The sequence below is a fragment of the Centruroides sculpturatus genome, unplaced genomic scaffold (genome assembly GCF_000671375.1).
Source record: "Centruroides sculpturatus isolate CEXI.00-Female unplaced genomic scaffold, Cexi_2.0 scaffold1257, whole genome shotgun sequence".
In the NCBI taxonomy this organism is placed as follows: Eukaryota; Metazoa; Arthropoda; class Arachnida; order Scorpiones; family Buthidae; genus Centruroides; species Centruroides sculpturatus.
In genome coordinates this window covers 212,010-232,977 of record NW_019385383.1, presented here as the reverse complement: position 1 = coordinate 232,977, position 20,968 = coordinate 212,010, and the positions used below count along the sequence as shown (strand labels likewise).

Below are 20,968 nucleotides of genomic sequence, written 5' to 3'. Positions count from 1 at the left end.
TGGAAGCATTATCAGGATCTTCAAGGGTACCCTACTGTACTTGTACTAGAAACACTGCTTCCTGTTTTTATTATTATTATTTTTTAATGGTTACCCCTCTGATACTCGTACCATGCAAGAAAGTTTGCATCTATCAGTTAGGAGGGTATTTCTGTAGACCTAGAGTAGGAGGAATGACCCTTACGTTACAGAACACGTACAGTAATACCGATCCTGACTTGCTGACGTCTGCGCTAAGCCTAAAGGATCGGATCGATGTTAGGGCCGTGGAGTATGCGCGACACTGCCAAGCAGGCAGTTAGACGGTAGTTCTCTCTCTCCCACCACTAGTGATATACAAAGGATGCTATGGAGTTATACGATTAGCAAAAGTTAAAGATGCCTGTGAAAAGGGGTCATGTCGTACCCCAAAATACCTTTATCGATAGTATCATAAGGAGGTTTGATGGTTTAAGTAAGTACATTTTTAACTGTAGCATATCTTCATTCCCTAATAGATGCTGAATCTTCCAATACCAACATGGCTGATCCGGACTTTCAACATCTTCCCTTTTTTGAATGATTGTGCATCAAGTTATATTATCATTTATTTTAAATTAAATTAATTTATCTCGAAACGAATTAATTCACGTATCTTCACTTCCAAATTTATTCCTTTTTTTCTTTTTTCTACGATATTCTCTAACTCTCGAATGGTAAAATGTTTTTAAATAATAATTTTTTGCATTTAAATTGTTTCTATTTTATCAATTAAATGCCACAAATTAGTGAATTGTAATAAATTATAATTTTTGCATATTTTGTAAAGATTTATTTACTAAATTACATAAATTTAAATTTACCAATCGCACCTCGAATCTGGTTCACTGAAAGACACGCCTATTTTAATCAATTTGATAAATGTGTTGCATAGATTCTAAATTTAAGTATTTATATTATGATTACTCCTTTTATTTAAATTAACTAATCAAAATTTTTTTTACATTCGTTAAATATATATATATTAAACTTATTATAATTCATAAGATCTTAACCAATCAGATTCTTATGTTTCGTTTTCAGAACTTTAAAATTAACCAATTACACGTCTAGTTTAAAAATTTCCACGCCTGTTCCCTATAATTACGAAACAACAATAACAAAAATTGACCAATAATCAGTTCGGTAACGAAAAGAGAATATTTAAAATCGACTAATCAAGAAAGAGAAAGAAATTTAAACTGCAAACGATAACGAATTAATATTTAAATTTAAATCCCGTCATTATAATTTATTTAAAATTAAGAAATTAAAGTAAAGTTCGAAAAAAATAATTAAACTTTACGTAAGGTATGTATCATTTTTAATTAACAAGAATTTAAATTTAAAATTAAAAAATAAAAATAAAAAAAAAGGGAAGAAGCCAGAACGAAGTAAAACTTTTAAATATTTTATAAATATTAATGAATAAAATTATTAACTCAGTAATTAATTTTTGTGTATTTTTTTATGCAGCAGAAAATTAAATTATCACACAACAATTTACAATTTTTTAAGAACATATTTTATATTTATAGCTTCAGGTAAGAGTGATTTTTTTTTCCACCCATGACTAATGGTCAGATATTTCCTTACCCATTAAATTAATATATCTATTGAAGCTTAGATTTATACCCTTAAACATTAATCATCAATATTAACAGTATCGAGCAGTGACAACTCAGTTTTACATTATTCTACATGAACATAGATGACCTTAACAAATGCAACTCGTGTGCTAAAACAACTGTTTTAGTAGCTCTATAAATAGGAAGAATGATTAATACATTTATATATAAATTTTTTATGATAAGTTTAAGTGTTTCTCATTCGTTTCCTGTTCAAAACTCTTCACTCTCTACATACAACAATCCTTTGAACCCCTTCTTCTGTATGTTAAAGTAAACTGAAGCTAGCACCTTAGTGTAAGAGATGCTTTAAAAACGTAAAAAAAAAAAAATACTCCTCTAAAAATAAAAAATGGGGGTTTAATTTTTTAGAAAATGTTCTTAAAATAGCATCTGTACTTCCTTATATAACTTAATTGTTGTTTTTTAAAGTAACTTTATAATTTTTTGGTAGTAAAATCCATTAGGATGTGAGCCAAAATATCTTCAAAAACTATTTCAGGAAACTATTATGTATATAGTTTTACTCTGTGACATTTGTTAGTTTTCGACTGTTTGGAATTATAAGTTTTTGTGTTTTATATACATTTGTCTGTGAATATTTAGTGCCATTAAATGGATATTAAGGGTATGCAATTGCTTTGACTGTAACCAGGATCACAGTAATTAAATTAAATGTTTGTCAGTTGGAAGAGATAATTTATAACTATTTTTTTTTAATTTTATAAGCTATATCGAATATTTTTAATCGTTTTAAAAGGAAATTTTCGATTTTTTTCACGCTTTAATCGTTTAAGACAAAGGTTGAGAATTTTAAAACACGTAATGTATTTTTTAAAGTTATAAATGATCAAATATACGTTTAAAATTTATTAGATATATTAATAACTAGTTGCTCTTATCAAAATGTTTTAAAAATATTTAAATTTTTTGCTCTTTACTTTTAGTATTTTTACTTTAATTCCATATTTTATACTCCATATGTTACGAGTAACTTTTCAACTAGAGGCTCGCGACTCCCGTGCGCCATTATTCGCGAAATATTTATTTAAATTACGTAAGAAATTTTTGTCTTTAAAGACAAGCGACTTACCCAAAAGACAATTCACTTTTGTATAATTTATGATCAAGTTCTACCCGAAAATAATAATAAAAAATCGTATATTTTTTAAATTGTTGCCAGCTCAATGGAAATATGCTAAAACTGAAACCATAATTATGCTAAATTATGATAATAAGGAAGAGCCGTTATTTCAATTTCTAATTACATCATAATTCGCCTTTGTTACATCACATCGAGTGATAAATTTTTCTGGACGCGATTGACTTTCTTTAGTAACAAGAGATCCATGTATCACATGGAGATGTCCCAATCGCAATTTATCATCAAATTGATTTAGTGGAACACAAGACTACTGTTGGAGCGTCGTATGAACAAATGATGGAATACAAAAGTTATGCCCTTCAACCTCTACCCGAAGACACAGCAAACATTATTCAAATTAGCATTTCGCTCCTCCACCGGCAAAACCAATATAACGTCCTCGATGGTATATAAAGAGATTCCACCACTCCTCTCGAGGGTGTCTACAATTAAAACGTTAAAAATCATTGGTTTATTAAAATTTTAAGCATATTTTTTATAAAAATCGCCGAAATATTAACAATTCTAATGACTCGCGTTAAAATTTTTATAAAATATTTATTTTTAATTTTAAAAAAATCGACTTAAAATCATTACGCACTCTAAAAGTTAATTTCGCTTGTGTTTATGATTATTTTAAGCTTAAAAATGGAAAATACCCGAGTTTATAAATAAGTTTTTAAATATTTTTCAGCTCGTGATGTTTAAAATTTATTTTTAAAAAATTAAAAAAAAAAAAGATGGAGGAGGAGGAGGAGAAAAATTTATGTCCTTAACAAATGCTTTAATTACAATGGCTATGAATTGGTCTGCTAATGTTCAAGTGAAATAAATAACTCATTTAATTTTTCTATTATCTTAAAAATAAAGGGAAAATTTCTATAAAAATAACTTAATTTAATTCGAATTATTTTATTTGATTTTATTTAAAAATAAAATAAAATAAAATCATCCTCCGTCGATTCTCCTCTTACTAATGGCAAGTTCTGTAAGTAACACAAGACATTCCTCTTTATAAATATACGAAATTTTAATAATGGGCTACTGTTTTTAAGTATGAAAATTTTAAATAAATTATAATTAAAATTTAAAACATTATATTTAAATGACTCTTTATATATACACATAATTGATTCCATTATAAAATAGGTCACACGATGTTATTTTCGTTACTTAAAAAAAAATATATTCATTATAACTTTTGTATTTTTAAAATAAAGTATTGTTATTACGTCATCGTTTAATATTAATAATGCAATTTTTTCTATTGTTTTAAATGATAAAAATAAATATAATTTCGTACGGAAGACATTCTTTCCCTTTATTTTTATATTGATGAGGCGAGCGTAGAAGTGTTTTTGAGGTGTTTATTGCACGTTTTAATGCTTAATTATTTAGTTTTAGTGTTTAATACTTAATAGTAGAGCATCTCTTAATTGTTATCTTAATTAAAAAGTCGGTCGAGATGCTTCTAGAACGTAATTTGAAAGGTTAAAGGTGAGTTTGCCTTTCGGGTGGTCCTATTAAAATATCATACGAGTGGCCTTTCTGTCTTAATGCTAATGAATTCTAGTCGAAAATTTGTAGGGTTTAATTAGTCAACAGTGCTATTTTATGTTTTCTAGCTATTTACTAAGTTAGCTAGTGCTTAATTAGTTTTAAGCTTAGGAGTCTGTCCGTTAATTACAGTTTTTGAGCTACTTCAGATTTTGATCTCCTCCCCCCCTATTGTAAACAATGGTGTATGCAATTCGCTCCTTGTTGCGTATACCATTCTATACAAGAGGGCAAATTTCCTGGCCTTTGTACACGTAATTAAAAGCCCGTGAAGTTATATTGTACTATACACGTAATTGTGACTTACAGCGACTAGTAAAGTAGGCTTACGGTAACAAATTCGCATGCCACTAATGTAATGTCCACGTAGACAATACCGTGTACAACGATGTGTACATTTCGCCCTCTACCATTCTTAAACTGTACGCGTGAATAAGTACGACGCCTTAATATTTAGCAAGTTAAACGATCCTGTTATTAGTGGAAATTTAATTAAAACGTACTTAAATTGTACTTAATTGCTATCAGAAAAGATGGGAACATAATAATTTACGTGGAAAGACTTTGCGCTTAGTACTACGTACGAAATTTTCGAAAGCTTACCAACGAAAATCTTTCAGATTAATGGCTTTTATGAAACATTCTCAAGGCTGGCTTACTCTACTTAAGGCTTAGTAATTCAGTTGAAAAGCTTAAAACTTAGTAAATAGTTTAAAAGAAAAAGATTTAATACTCTGGAGGCATCATTTCAGCTCTTTAGATTGTGGGAATTCGTTTTGTCAGCTTCGAATACTTACTTTTTAAAGGTTAAGTACGAAAAAAAAATAGGCAAGTGTTCAAAATTCATAGTAGCAAACGTCAGTTGCAGCCTTCAAAATTGATAGTAAGACTTGTCTATTGCAGTTTTCAAAATTGATAGTGAGAAATGTCCGTTACAGCCTTCAAAATTGATAGTAAAAAATGTTACTTCCATTCTTTAAACGTATTTTTTCTTATGGAAAAACAAAAATTTCTTCTCTCATAGTTTTCACAGCCGATAATAAAGGAAACTGCTGTTAGTTTTCGGGAGTCTGCTATCAATTTTTACAATCAAAATTTTATATTTGTTTGTTATAAAAGTGAATTTTTTTTTTAATTGTAAGTAGCTGCTGCATTGTTGGGGCTTTCGAGGGGGTGGGGATTTGTTTGTTTTGGGTTGGGAGGAGGTGATAAAATCAATGGTGTTGGTAACTAAAATGTATATTTATTTACTTGAATATCTACGATAATTAAACTTAGACACACAAAAAATTGCTCGTGCTTAACAGGTGGCTTTAGGGGTGGTACTCACCACAGTATTTTTTTCTAGGGTGTCGAATATTCGTGCCAAATTTGGTGCGGATACGTTGAACTGTAGAGCCCTTTGCCTTACATACATTCGTACGTATTTCGATTTTTATACATGCAGTGGTGTCTCGTACTTCGAACGTTTCAGATTTCGAACTCTGAATTCGACAAAAATTCGCTTCGGAGTTCGAACGGCCTCTTTGAATGAATTGAATTCGAAGTACGAGGCACGACTAGAAATTATTATATTGTTTAAGTAGAACAGCCAAAAAATCAATTAAAATTCTTTAAAATTTAAACAGTAAAACCGCTTAATGAATGCACAATGCAACCTGTGTAAGCCGCAATGGCGCAATACCGAATATTTTTCCGTTTAGGCGGGTTTACGTTTTATTCGGGAACCGTTTTAGACGAGTTTTACTGCAATTTAAACATTTTATTATTAAAAAAAAATGATCTTAGACAAAATTTTGATGGAAAATGTAGAAATATTCAAAATTGTTTGCCAAAATATTTTATAAGCAGATGAACTGTTGCTATTTTTCGATGATTTAAATCAATTTTTTGAGTAAAAATTGGTTTTAAATGATTTTTTTATCGATAATATTTAAATGAAAAACTGTTTATAGCTCAAAATTATTATTAAAATGCATAAAAATTCATACTTTAATCATATTTATTACTTGCTATTCACTGAATCTCGGCAATAAACAATTGTAAACGGTGATGTAAACAATTGATTATAGAAAAAATATATATTTTTCTATTATTTTTAACAAAAATAATAAAATATTTATATTATTATGTATATTTACTTGATTTTTGATGGAAAAATTTTTTTATTTTCACATTGGAAATTTCATAGAAAATAAATGTTTATTTTTATTTTCTCATTTTTACAATTCCAAATTTGTACATAAATAAACAAATAAATTGTTTATGACAAGCTTAAAAATGTCAAAAAAATTCATAAAAAAACTTAAATTTTTTAATATCAACAATAATATTTTTTTTAAATTATTATATTTAACGTCAAAAAATTAAACAGTGAAACTGCATAATTCAACCTGCTTAAGCCGGAATCGTGCAGAACCGTCTGTGCGGGTTTACGGCTTATACAGGTTCCATTTTAGTCAGGTTTTACTGAAATTATTATTGTTAAAATCGATGATTACTGACGAAGGTGATCGTCGTTCTATGCAATAAAGTGTATTGATTGCGCCCTTCAATAAATTCTTTATTAAAATATAAATTTTATATTTGTTTGATCTGGAAGAAAACAATTAAAAAAATCAAGTTTTAAGCTTTTTATTTTAAGAAAATTTATAAATTGTTCTTAAATAATTAAGCAGCGGTAGACACTCTTTTATCATTAATAATCTAGGCGCGTTGAGAAGCGAATTTAACTCAATTAAACATTAAAAGCATTCTCTCTACCCCATCTACTTCTCTGTTTATATGAAATTTCAATTTATTTTATTAATTTATATAAATACATTTCATTTGTTTCATGAAATTCATGGGTTTATATATCATTTTCTATTATAAAATATGTTTTCGTCCACCCACTAAGGAAACGTAAATAACTGCACTTTACTGAGTGAATAGCGGCGTTTGTGTCCGCGTAAACAGGTTCTGTCTTCATAAAACTAGAAAAAATTGTATTTTTATGCAAATTATGACTGTTTTTTGTTTAAAGAATATTTAATTTTATTGAAGTGTGGCTTTTATTTAGGTGTGATTTTACCCAAACAACTGCTTTTATTGTGTGAATAACAGTGTTCCGTCCGCATAAACAGGTTTTTGCCTTTAAAAAAAATTCAATATAATTTGTATTTTTGGGTAGAAGATTGCATTTTTCAAGCAAAATTCATCTGTAAAATATAAAAGTTATTTCATTAATTTATATTTAACCTGTATATTTTTTTTAATGCAGAGTCTCAAATATAATTTTCTCATTTAAAAAATAAGTACAGTCGAACCTCCCAACAACGGCCACTTTTTGTGTTATCGTTATTGTCTGCTGTATAGAGGTTTTACTGTATTTTATTGTTAAATAACGTTGCAAACTGACTTTCTAAACGAGTGAACAGGTTTTGCCTTTATAAAAAAGCAAAATAAATTGCATTTTTGTGAGAAGACAGACGGATTCTGTCGGGAAAATATAAAATAAACGAAAAATAATTTATTTTAAGTGTCGAGTATTTAAGATATTCAATGATTCTTTAACCTTAAAGCGCAGAAAAATCGATCGTATGTAGCAACCTGTAGAATAAACTGTGTGAGTTGTCACCAGTATCAGATAAAAATAAAGAGAATAAATCATAAACTGTATTACTGACTGTAAAAAAAAGAAAGATAAATATTATGAAAATGTCTTTTTTTTTCTTTTATAATTATAGCAATTTTAATTGTATTCTGCAGCTTCAGCTTCCATGCTTTACAGCTCTTCTTCCATATAGATAAAATGGAGCCTTATAACGTTAATGTTACAGTAATTTACGTTTTTACATTGTATATTAATTTAAAAAACAGTGTTTTAATGTGAAAACAGTATAAAATAATTTAAAAACTTGTAAATCTTCGAAGAAGAAGCGGTTTTAAGCATCACCATCATCAACTTCTTCATGAATTTTCTAAGTGAAGAGCCATGTTAGCATGAGCTGTATTACTGACTCTAAATATAGAAGGAAACCATTGTTTTTACTACGATTGTAACAGTTTTAATTGTGTTCAATGCTCTAATTTCCATATTTTATAATTTTCTATCTTGCAGCTACATGGATCTACAATGGTAAATTAGTAGAAGTTCACGCTTATAAAGTGTTTTCTAACGAAAAAAACTGTATAAAATTATATTAAAATAGTTTAAAAACCCTGAAGTCTTCTAGAAAACAGCGAATTTAATCATCATTCACTTGATCCTGGCGAGTTCTGTAAGTGAAATGGCACCTAAACGTAGCTTATAACAAATTCATTCAATTTTCTAAATTACCTAGGGATGTATAACCTTAAAATTTAATAAAATCAACATCATTCAAATGCATAAATTATTGTAATTTATTTAATCAAATCCTATAAATATTCTGTTTTACAGAAATCATATTCTTATAACTCGTCCTATGTTGGTTTAATTAATTTATTAAAATTTAATAATTAAAATTTTACGTAATCGAAAACACGACGGGGTTAAAGGTCGTGTTGATAAAACAATTCGCCATTAACGTGTTAAAAAATCACGGTACTTCCGGTCCAGACAGGATGTTCGTATCTGATCTCGATTTTTCGTGTCGAGGTTTTCAGTATCTAATCTCGATTTTTCGTCTATCTTCTCGAGGTTAAGTATGGACTAGGGTTTCTCATTTCCCGGGAAATTTGCCTCCAGCGGGATTACGGGAAAAATAATTTCTTTTCCCGGGATGAGATAGTAAAATAGAATTTTATATGAATAAAAAAGATCATACAGGAATATCATAAATTTGAATAATTTAATTTATTTTCTAGTAAGTAACTAAAAGTGTAGGGCCAATCTCACCCATACGGACACGTTAGGCTCAATTAATTTATGTTCTCCTACATTATAAGATGAAAGTAAAATAAAGCGTTTCATTGGGAGTTTTAATGATTACGAAAAAAAAATACTATTTTTTTTTTGTAATAATTAAAATCCTTTACGAAAAAAATACTTTTTTTTTTCGTAAAGATAAAATAAAAAATAAACTAAAATGCGATGAGTGATATTTACTTTCAGCAAGTCTCCGCTGTTCAATGATGCGCAAACACAATACATAGATATTACATGAACTAACAAGTAGAGACTTGTAAAACATAGGTAATAATAGCAAGAAACCTCAAAATTTCTCTTTTAGGTGAGTCTTCAAGATGCAACTTTTCGTATAATAAATAATAGAAAGAAAACCTGACATGGTAAATTATTATTGAAATGCGAGATTTCCCGGGAAAATAAAATTTCCCGGGATTTTTCTCGTAGGGAATAAACGGCGAGAATCCCGGGAAAACGGGATCCCGGGAAAGAAACCCTAGTATGGACAGACGAACAGATGGACGACAACAATTTGAAATTTGAAGATTGCAGCCTAATAAAATCATTTAAAAATTAAATGTAACATGAAAAATTGGAATTTTATTGGTTAATCATTTTGTAAATTACCATAAAATCAATGATAAATTGCAATGGAAGGGTGGGAAATAATCGTATTTAATTGTAATTGTAATTTTTTAGAGCTTGTTTTTTACCTTCTCTGAAAAATTCCGACGAAATTCTCTTACAGAAAATAAATCTAATATACAAAGTACCCGTTCTTTGATCAAATTTAATTTTAGTTTTAAAAATTAACTAAAATTTTTTTTTCTTTTCGCATCACGCGATTCGCAAATATCAATTTTCTACATCATATCTTCTATAAATTTGATTCATTATCAAAAATTCTAGATTTTTGTTTAGTTTTCCAATTAAAACGTCATACGTAAATACGATTTAACACAGAAAAATGATGGCATGATTCAATCTTCCGAATGAATGATGAAATTAAAAATTGACTCGAGCCGTTAACTAATTAATTCAAGAATTAATGGTATATATTTCATTAATCAAGATTCATTGATACGGATGGTTGATTCGCAAGTTAATAAGCCAAATGAATGATTCGACAGTCGCTAGTTTTTTCGTTATTTTTGTTGATCCAAAATTCAATAGTCACTTAATGATGCATTTCATTAGCCTAAGATCAAAATTGGATACAGTTGAATCATTAAATCATAATAAGGCATGATTCAGATGATCAGAATTAATTAACCTGATTCAAGAATTCAGCTTATTGATCTAAGATGTAATGATGCATTTCACAGGTTTAAGATCCTGTAGGATCATTGAAATTGAAGTTATCTTTATTTCCTGATTTTCATTTCTGAGTCTTTCAGACAATTCACCATTTACTGACCCATATCTAATGGAATAATCAATCAATTCAATATCTAATAAAATATTTTGCTGATCCACAATCAAAAGATCTACTTAATTTATCTAAAGATGCGTTTTCGTAGTTTATAGTACAACAGTGCAATTGAACGTTTAAATGTTGTAATCGAGCAATTGATCCAATCAAGATCCAATGATATATTTCCCTGACTCGTAGACCAAACAACCGGTTGATTGATCTAAGGTTCGATAAACCTCTCACCGATTGAGTAAAGCAGTGGAAAAATCCAAAATCTAATGAACTGTTTCACCAATGTATTGATAGATCCAATGGTTTAGTTAACTAATCCTAGATTCCCAGATCCATTCAATTTTAAAGTTTATCAAACCATTTCATTGAAGATTCAGATGATGCGGATGATTAATCTAAGATTTAAATCTTAGCGCCTGATTCACCCAGTGTATTTAAGATTAATCATTTTCCTATGATCAGACGATTGCAAGTTGGTCAATCACAGCGCCTGATTCGTTCCAATGATCAAAATATATTTTCTTACAAAAATTTGAGGTAAATTATTTTAATTATATTAACGATAACGAAACAAGCACTTTTTAACTCCCGAAAACAAACCTTTCTACTCTGAAAAAAATTCAATTTTTACAGAATTAATTTAAATTAAAAAAATCAAGAATTTTTAAACATTTTAATTTAAATATAAATTTAAAAAACACCTTTAAGTCTTGTTTATACATCCGTATAAATTTTAATCAGGTATTTCTATCCGCAAAGATTTAATTTTCTTTTAATTCTGTTTTAAGAATTAATTGAAATTTATTTTTTTAATTTATCTTAAAACATTTTAATTTAATTTTTAATAAAAAAAAATAAACACTTTAAATATTTTATTTACCATTTTAAAGCACTTACACATTTTGAAACACCGTTTTTCTTGTAGTTTGGAGTATCTTTCTGAGTAATTGGAGCTTGAAAATTAGAATTTTCTAGCTCCAATTACTCAGGAAGATTTCCATTTACTTCTAACAATTTATCCATTTTCTATATTAATAATATATATATATATATCTCACGAGGAGTGTTATACACGTTAAATAGCAATAAGGTGTGGTTATTATACACGTGTGTATTGTCAATGACAGTGTTATATATAGTATACAGCCTTATATACACAGAATATGTTTATACGCATAGACATACAGACACACGCATTAAAAATGGCATCGCGTGCGAGTGTAATTTCTTTTTCTTTATACCACTGCAGTATCCGTTTCGGTAAATTTTAAATTTAAAATAAAATTCTGTAATATTTTTCTCATTTTGCTATTTAAAATTTAACTAAATTTCAATTTCTTTGTCTTTTATTTTATTTATTTTTTTTAATTTAAAGAGTGTCTTTTGAGTTTATGGATGTTTACGTGTAATTTAGAGTTTAATGATTTAGTTCTTAATATTTTTGTGTATTTCTAAGTATTTCACTGGTGATTTATATAAGGATTAAGTATTTTATTATATAATTATTTTTTGATTTTTGAGAAATTCAATTAGTGAGCATGATTAAAGTATGTTAAAGTTTTCTCATTTTTAGCTCGAATATTACGATTTTTTAGAATTTAATGGTTTTATAACTAACATAAATAATTTTTTGATTTATTTTTGCTAAAATTTATACAATTATTTGCGGGAATTTCAAGAAAATCTTCACGATTTTTCGCTACTCGCGAATGTGTCACACGAGGATTCGTTCTTTGTGTGTGTGATTGTGTGTATGTGGGAGAAACAAAAATAATGTAAGTTTTATTTCTCTTATGCTAAGAAAAATTACAGATTACGCGACAGAAAAGGAAAAATTGAATGTCCCATTCGATTGTTTTTCTGTGCTTCAGGAGTAGGTAAAGGGAGAAAGCAATATACAATGACAGAAATTGTATTGGATGGTCCATGACTTGGGAATATCCGAGAGATCGTATTTTTCGCAGATTGTGCTAAAACAATCGATCTGCAACATCTCAAGATGGTCCAGTAGAAAAATATATGGACTGTACAGTACCTCTTCTTTACGTTCGATAGTGCTCCAAAATAGACATAAAAATCTGAAAGTACAAACCGCAGAAGCCGAGCAGATGCGCAAGAAAAACAGAAAAACACTCCCTTTCCTCGAGTTAATTTGCATATTTACTGACTAATTTACACGAAAAACAATCGTTTTAACAGTTTATAATGTATATTTATTGATAAATTATTTAATTTTTCTGTAAAATTTGGCATTATTCCACGCATGTAAATGGTAATTGCAAGTTTTATTAATCTTCGATGTATCGTGGTATCGTGCATCAAGTGAACCGCAAGTTGTAGTGATTTATTATTATAATCAAGATAAAATTCATTATATTTAAATTCATACAAAATATTTACTTAGTTTATAAACTAATTCTAAGTTTAATACACGGGTAAGCTTCATTATGGATCTAGCACAACGGGAGTTCTTCAGATGTCAAGTAATCATCTTGTTGAATGGAATACTCCAATACATTCATCGATAAACTGAATAAAATTAATTTATTTTTAAGAAATTTTAAATTATTTACCGAATTATCCAAGAAAAGAACGTTTAAGCAAAGTAAAAATTAATATAAATCAATTTTCTCCACGCTTTGAAAGGAAGATTTGAGAAAAAAGGGCGCAAGGTCGTTCGCATATTAACGAATTTAAGTAGCTAAAAATAGAAAAAGTGAGGAAAGAAAATAAATTATAATTAAATTTAGCAATTTTTTTTAAATCGATAAGCAATGTTTGTTGTGATAAATATGCAAGAATTAATTACAGATTTATGCAAATTAATTCAAGATGGTTTCCATACGTTTGGGTTCTTGTAGCTAGTTTCGTGAATATATTAATGGTAGGTCACAGTTTAGTTGATGCCATCAGATCAGCCATGATTTAACGCTTTGTAGCAAATCACAATTTAGTTACAAAGAAGTGTAATGGGTGTTGTCTTCCATATCATTGCTAAAGTAGTTTCTAGCGTGATTTCCAGCAATCGTTGTGACTAGCGCAATCAAAATTATCCACTGATGTTTTTACTAAATTATCTATGAATTCTTAAATAATATTTTCTTTTTATTTAATTCTTAATTAAAATTCATATTATCTACTCATTTTTCATGGATTTTTGGATAATTTTGTACTAAAAAATTTGATTTATTATCTGCTACGACTTAACTGCAATTAATTAAATTTATATTTTTATGGATAAAAATGGCTACGCCCTTAGGAAATTTCTCTCTTTTTAAAAACAAAGAAAAAAATATTTTACTGTTAATAATAATAGTGTTTTTAAATGATTAAAACAGTATATACATTTATATAAATGAATTTATTATAATTTCCTACTTCTCCTCTGTGTTGAAGTAAGTTTCTTTTTATATTTTCTTAATACCTATTGATGGTAAAGGTTCTCATTCTTTTAACTATAGTTCATACAGTTGTTTCCATAGCAACCGATATGCAATTGTGAGAAAGGAACTTGTTGGGCAATTCTTGAAATGTCGATATTATGATCTGGCATCAATATTAACATCTTGGAATTGTTCGAAGTTTGATAGAAATGAATGATTCTCGTCTATACAAAGGAAATTTTAATAAAATTTCTTATGTATACGATTGATGTAAGAGTATTAATACACAAAAATGACATTTATATAGTGTAAGACGTATTGTTACACGTGTATGTCTGCTTTACGTGAACAACAATACGTCTTATATTTTTTTTGCCTCCTTCTATACTATAAACACTTGTATGTGTGTGCCAACACTCACTACACGTGTATTATTTAATATAATACATATAATAATAATGTAAACAATACACAATATAATAAGTGTTTTAAATGCAGATATTATTTATATTATGTGTATTAAGGCACACTTCAAAGTTACTTCACGTTTTAATCATCTTAATTTGGGCAAGTTGGCCGTTATGATAAGAATGCCCACGCTTGAAATTATAAATTAAAATATTTTAAATTAATGCTTTGACGTTTTTAACACAGAAGCAACGTTGGCTCTCCTACACAATAAAAAATTAATACACTTAATAAATTTAGGTAAATAGTATTAACAAAAGTAAAAAGATTTTATTCATATGTATACATTCTTACAGATGGTGTTTAATTCAATTAAATGTAAATGTAAACAATTCTAGCAGAATAAACTGACGTAGCAATTCTATAGAAGGATTAGAGTTGTTTTTTCAAGTTTTTATTTTTTTTATTTATTGAATCGGCATCTCTCCTATTTCCTTCAGAGATCAGCCATTAAATTTTGCGATAAATTTGATGTATTCGAAAGCAAATTTCACCAAAATTTTGCAAAAAAATTAGTATAGAGCAATACAAAATGATACTGGTAATGGTCGAGATCATATAAAAACAGTGTGGTGTTTAAAAATTAAGTAAAATTACCCAGGAAGGAACATTGTGAAAATATCAAACGACACGTAAATGCCAAAGAGGATACGGTTAATAATTTACGAAACAACACGAGTTCAATTAAACGAATTCGCTATCTCAACCAAAATAATCCAATTTTATCCATTATGACATCAAAGCGGCGATGATTTACTCGTCGCTATCTTTACAGTTGAATTAATGATAATATCATTATTAGTCGTATCTTATCATTATGATGAATAACTTTTACAGTTATTAACTTTCTGTTGTTAAATTTTTTGCTCTTGCTCTCTTTACAGATCGGAAATTTTTAGTTGCTAATGCACAGATCGAGAACTATCCAATTATTTATTGTAACGATGGTTTTTGTGAAATGGTGGGTTATACGAGAGGAGAACTTATGCAGAGATCTTGTATGTGCGAATTTCTACACGGCCCCCTTACGAGTACACAAGCTGTAGCTCACATCAGAGAAACTCTTGATGCCTTTCAGGAAAGACAACTAGAAATTCTCTATTACAAGAAGGACGGTAAGTAAATTTCTTGTAAGATTTTGACGTATTAATTCAAAAATTAATGAAAAACTCGCGTTAATTAATTAAAAACATAAATTTAAACACGCATGTTCGTGCTATTGGTGGATTTAAACGAAACGAATACGAAAAGAGGCGTTACCGAAATCTGATTGGTTTCTATCAAATGTAATGGATAAACATTATTGGTTTAAATCAATTTCTGGCTTAATCTGCATAATATATGTAATTAGGTGTTAGTGAGGCTGTGATTGGTTTATCCTAATGAATTTTAGTTTATGGGCGTTACAGAAAATGTACAGAAGATTAGCGTGAGCATGAAAACAGTTTTGTTTCTCTACATTATTTATAAGATAAATGATGCATTAAGCATTATACAAAGACGAATATTTCCATTTTGGCGATGAATTTAAAAATATTTTCCTGTCTTATTATCATAAGATATTTAAACAATTGCATAATATTTATACGTTTTTTTTTTATTTATTTGAACTTGTGGAATGGAATATATCTTAAATTGTTCATAGGTAGAAAAAAACATAAAAATATATAAAAATTTTGAATGGAAATTATACAAAACAACAGTCTAGAACTCATAAAATCCATTAAAATTATGGATACTCTGTATTTTCTCCCCAAAAAAAGTCAAGCAAGATTCATAGAGATGGTTGCATTGAAGTCCCTTGTGTAACTGTAATATGAGCAAGAAAAAAATAGGCATGGAAGATTAATAGCTGCTTGTCTAAGAATCTTCACAGCAAAATGATGATATTCTGTAAGAAAAAGAATTTATCAATCACTAAATCATGATATTATAGCGTTAGAATCAATAACAGATCTGTATAAGGCACAGTATCATTGCTTAAAGGTAGCCATAATTGTAATAATAAATAATACCGCAAGAATTTAAGTTATGCAGGATTCTGGATTAAATTAATTATAATAAATGTTTACTTACGTTAAGAATTTAACTAATATTTATGTAATTAATGTCTTATCGAATGTCAAAAATGAATATCTTAGTGATTTAAGAATGAAAATAAAATAGCCTAGTCCTATATAAAAAATAATGTGCAGTTTAAATGGTCGTAAAATCGATTTATTAATGTAATTTATTCAAATAAAATTTAAATAAAGGTATTTAATGATATTTATAGAGCCCTACTTGGATAGGTTCTGCTGTAAAGTCGTTTTTTAGTGTAGAAAAGAACCAGTGGCGCGTTATCCTATGGGCTAAAAGGGCAACAGCCAGGGGCCCCAAACCAATTTTTTTATAATAAAATATTTCCTCGAAGTAAAATATCTGAAGTAAACACTGTTCATGGGAGTCACCTAATTCAGATTTTCCTGGCCACATGAATATGCAACACAATTTTATGATTTTATTCGGGTTTAAGCTTAAATCAGGCTTAAATTTGTTAGGGCCGTTTTACATGAGTTAATATAATGTAAAAATCCTTATCGTACGATACTCAACATTGTATAAGGTTACAATTCCTAATACTGAATTTTAAACGTGTGACCTGCTATAAGTAAGAACGCCCTCCCTTCTCTATCACATAATGATGAATAATAAATTGTTTTGAGAAAAATGGAGCAAGGCCTCTCGTAGTCGGTTTTTCGGGCCTAAGACCGGGGCCCTGCACTTTCAAACTTTTAAGAAAATTTGATTAAAACAATTTTTTTGTAAGTATTTTGGGACCCACTAATAAATTTCTCCCGAGGCCCCGCATAACCTCCAGCTGGACCTGCTTGTCGCGTGAGGCCCTAAGCTGCGATTTGTTTAGCTTTATGTAACACTGCTCTGAGTGGAGACTAAATATTGACAAGCGTACCGTATGTCTGTGCATATATGAGGGGAGGTTCTCAGTGGCGCGTTTTCGTATGTGCAAAAACAACTGCCTGTGCCCCCATCAACAAGGGGCCCCAAACAAGGGGGAATGTTTTAAGGAAAATATTTTTTTATAAAAGATTGTTTTATAAGAAAATATTTTCCTTAAAACATTCGCCCGAAGAAATATGCCTGAAGTCAACACTGTACGAGGCCTCCTGATTCAAATTCGCCTGGGCCCCACGAAGATATAACGCGTCACCGGAGGTTTTAGGCAGATTGTGTGTAAAGAGGAATGAATAAATTTGAATTTATTCTCTTTAAAAATGTATGAACAATAATTTTAGAATGAATTGAACAGTTATAATAGATGAACATCTTGGAAAACTAACAGGAAATCGTTAAATATTATAAGATGCCATTGGATTTTGTATAAGTTTCCGCTAAGATCAAAGTTCAAAAAAAGAAAGCAATAAATAAGTCCTGAATACAAAATATTCAACAGTTATAATAAAATGACCATTATATAAATTTATTCATATGGACGAAAGCCAACATCTCACACTTCAAAATAAAATTTTATGTTAAAAAATTCGAATTTATAATATTGTGACATCGTCACAACGCCGCCGGGCTGCAATTTTTAATCATATTTCAATTTTAAAAAATCACGTGACTTCCGGACCAGACGGGAAGTTCGTTTATAGGGCCTCGACCTCTAAGCTTTACGTATCTGGTCTCGATTTTTATTTATTTAGACCTGCGATCAACTAAACTTCACGTATATGGTCTCGATTTTCGTATAAGTGATTCGGTTCTCGAGATTAATGAATGACGGACGGACGGACGACTGTGAAAATGTACAGGTCTTCAGTTTAAAAATTGCAGTCCAAAATTATGATCTTATCTCTTGGTTTATGAAAGAAAACAAAAGAAAAAAAACACAATATAAAAAATAATTAATGGAATTAATTCTAAGATTAATTACATTTAAAATAAATGAACTAATTGAAACATATTTAGTCTGTACATTAACTATCTTCTCCTTTCTTTAAATTGAATATTATTAAACTTCTGCTTAGATAATGTTACTATTGTTCTATTATTATAATTAAAAATATATTATTTTTGCTATTAAATGCAANTTGTTTTATTTTCTATAAAACTTATCTCTATCCTTCGAAATTAAGCATTTTGCCATTTTGTAATAATTAAAAATATAAGAAGTTTATTAAATAAAATCTCGGCGCCATGGCGCCACACACTATTTTAACATTTTTTTATGCCGGGAAAGTTATGCAACTCGTTGCTGGTTATTTTTAAAACAAATTCGATATTGTAAAACATGATTAGAGGGGGATTATTTGAGTCCCCCTTTGACATATCCTTAAATAATCAATAAATTATAATCGATAAAAATGCAGAAAATATTTTTAAAAGGAAGAAAATGGGAGAAAAAATGGATTCTAGCAATAAATTCTGAAGGAGATAGAGTATTATCGATTGTTCGTTTGATAGCTCGTTTCCTTACATAGAAATTTAAAAGTAACATCTATTTAAATCAAAGAAAAAAATAAAAATAGTCACCGAAAATATATAAAAATTGATCGGTTTCAATTTTGAATTTGAAATGAGTTGCGTCATCAAAACGTAAGAACAGAACCGATCGCTCATTGGTAATTCCTTTTTTAAAATTTAAATTTTCGAACTGTACTTTATTGTGATTGGTTATTTTTTTATAATTTAGATGGCGTAATTGACTGAATTGTAAATAAATCTTAATTAAATCGAATTTACATGAAAATATTATTATTTTAAATTTAATAACTAATTTAACGTCATTTTAATGTATATTTTTGAATTTGATTAATGCTTTTTTGCATTAAAAAAAAGGGCAAAAATTCAGATGAAGTTATCTTCAGAATACTTTGAATTATTGAATCAGATCACGAAATTCTCGATAAGTTTTGAGTATTTACACATCTAATCGAAGTAAGATTGGTAAAGATTCCCAAGTCGTGAGTCTATTTGTCAAAATGACATACTCCTGACGTAGATTAAAGAGTTAAACTCAATAAAATTTAAGCACTGGAGGGTTAAAAGAATTGAATAAATAGGTTTATTCTTGCTTATATTTTATTTAAAAATTAATAAATATATGGAAAAATTCGCACCATACGCTCTTTTTAATAAATATATCCACTTCACGGCGTAACTAGAGTTAATCGAGTTTAGGGAATATTGAACTAGTTTCCACTTAATAAAATTTTTGAATATATTTAAAACTCACGTGCCAAACTGAATTAAATTATGTAGTTAATAAAATTTTCATTTCTAAAATTAAAAAAAAAAGAAAACAAAGTGTATTTTATACAAGAGATTGGTTACATTAAAGGATAAAGCCAGATAATTTTATTTCTAGATTAATTTCTCTGCAACAGAGGAAAAGTATGGCGATCGCTCAAAAATTGGTCCTCAAATTTTAAAATTTTTGGACTCAGGAACCATGAAACGTCGAGATAGGCAAAAATATTGGGGAATTTTTTTTTGTGGGGGAGACACGATTTTGTTCACTCACTTTGAAGATTAATAACTCGTGTTCCTTTTGTCGAAAATTTCTGAAATTTTGCAGGGTGGTTTGCGTATTAAAAGGAAATATTTCTAGAAATTTTCAGGAAAATCGGATCATTGGTTCGGGAGATATGGCCCCCACCTCTGCAATATATAATATCTCGAACCAATCTGGTGGCTTAAAAGTAATGATAGTAAATATTAGAGATGAAAACAAATAATGCTAGAAAAGATCAGTAACAATATTGTAGTTAAAAAATATTTTACTTCATGAGACTTTCCACAATGATTTTTAATAATAATATACTAATTTATGCTACTGTTATATAATTTACAGCTATAATAATGCACATGTGATGAACAGATTAAATTTTAATCGTGTATAGAAAGTGAAGTCAAACGTATCACTTACATAATTATAATTGAAACAGAGAAGGCCTTTCAAGATAGTAATTTTATTCACAATTGACCTTAATTTATTTCTAAAGTTTTATAATTTATAATTAGTCCCGTTTAGGAAGTAAAAAAAAAAAATTCATCGGAAATGATTGAAATTGCGGATATTTAAAGTTCCGAAAGTAAAATAAAATAGAAAATGATATTTTCAAGAGGGGAAAAAAGGAAGAGAAAAGGAAAAATCATTACTCACCAGCAGCTGGATCACTTAGAGTCTAGCTAATGCAACTTAGTAACTAAATTTATACAAATAGCTTCAAATGTGAATTGGTCTTCTTTGGTCTTCAGACTTGAAAGTAGACTTGGCTTGAATTTTTTTTTAAAATAAAAAATTCATGATAAATTTAAATCTTACAAACGAATTTTTACAGAATTTATTTTTTTTTAAATGTACAATAATTATTATTAATCGCATCGAGTTTAGAAAATAATTATAATTAAAATAAAAGCGAAAATTTTTTCGTGTTTTCTTAATTACCTGCTGTATATTTGTATGTA

General features: G+C 28.5%; 1 protein-coding gene across 1 annotated transcript; it reads left to right on the top strand.

Annotated features, from left to right (window-relative positions):
- Positions 1-291: 291 nt before the first annotated feature.
- LOC111638374 (potassium voltage-gated channel subfamily H member 6-like) lies at positions 292-15,982 on the top strand. Its single transcript, XM_023384075.1, has 2 exons — positions 292-454; positions 15,379-15,982. Exons 1-2 carry the CDS (start codon positions 379-381, stop codon positions 15,615-15,617), a joined length of 315 nt encoding a protein of 104 aa, XP_023239843.1. The 5' UTR covers positions 292-378; the 3' UTR covers positions 15,618-15,982.
- The last annotated feature ends 4,986 nt before the right edge of the window (positions 15,983-20,968 follow it).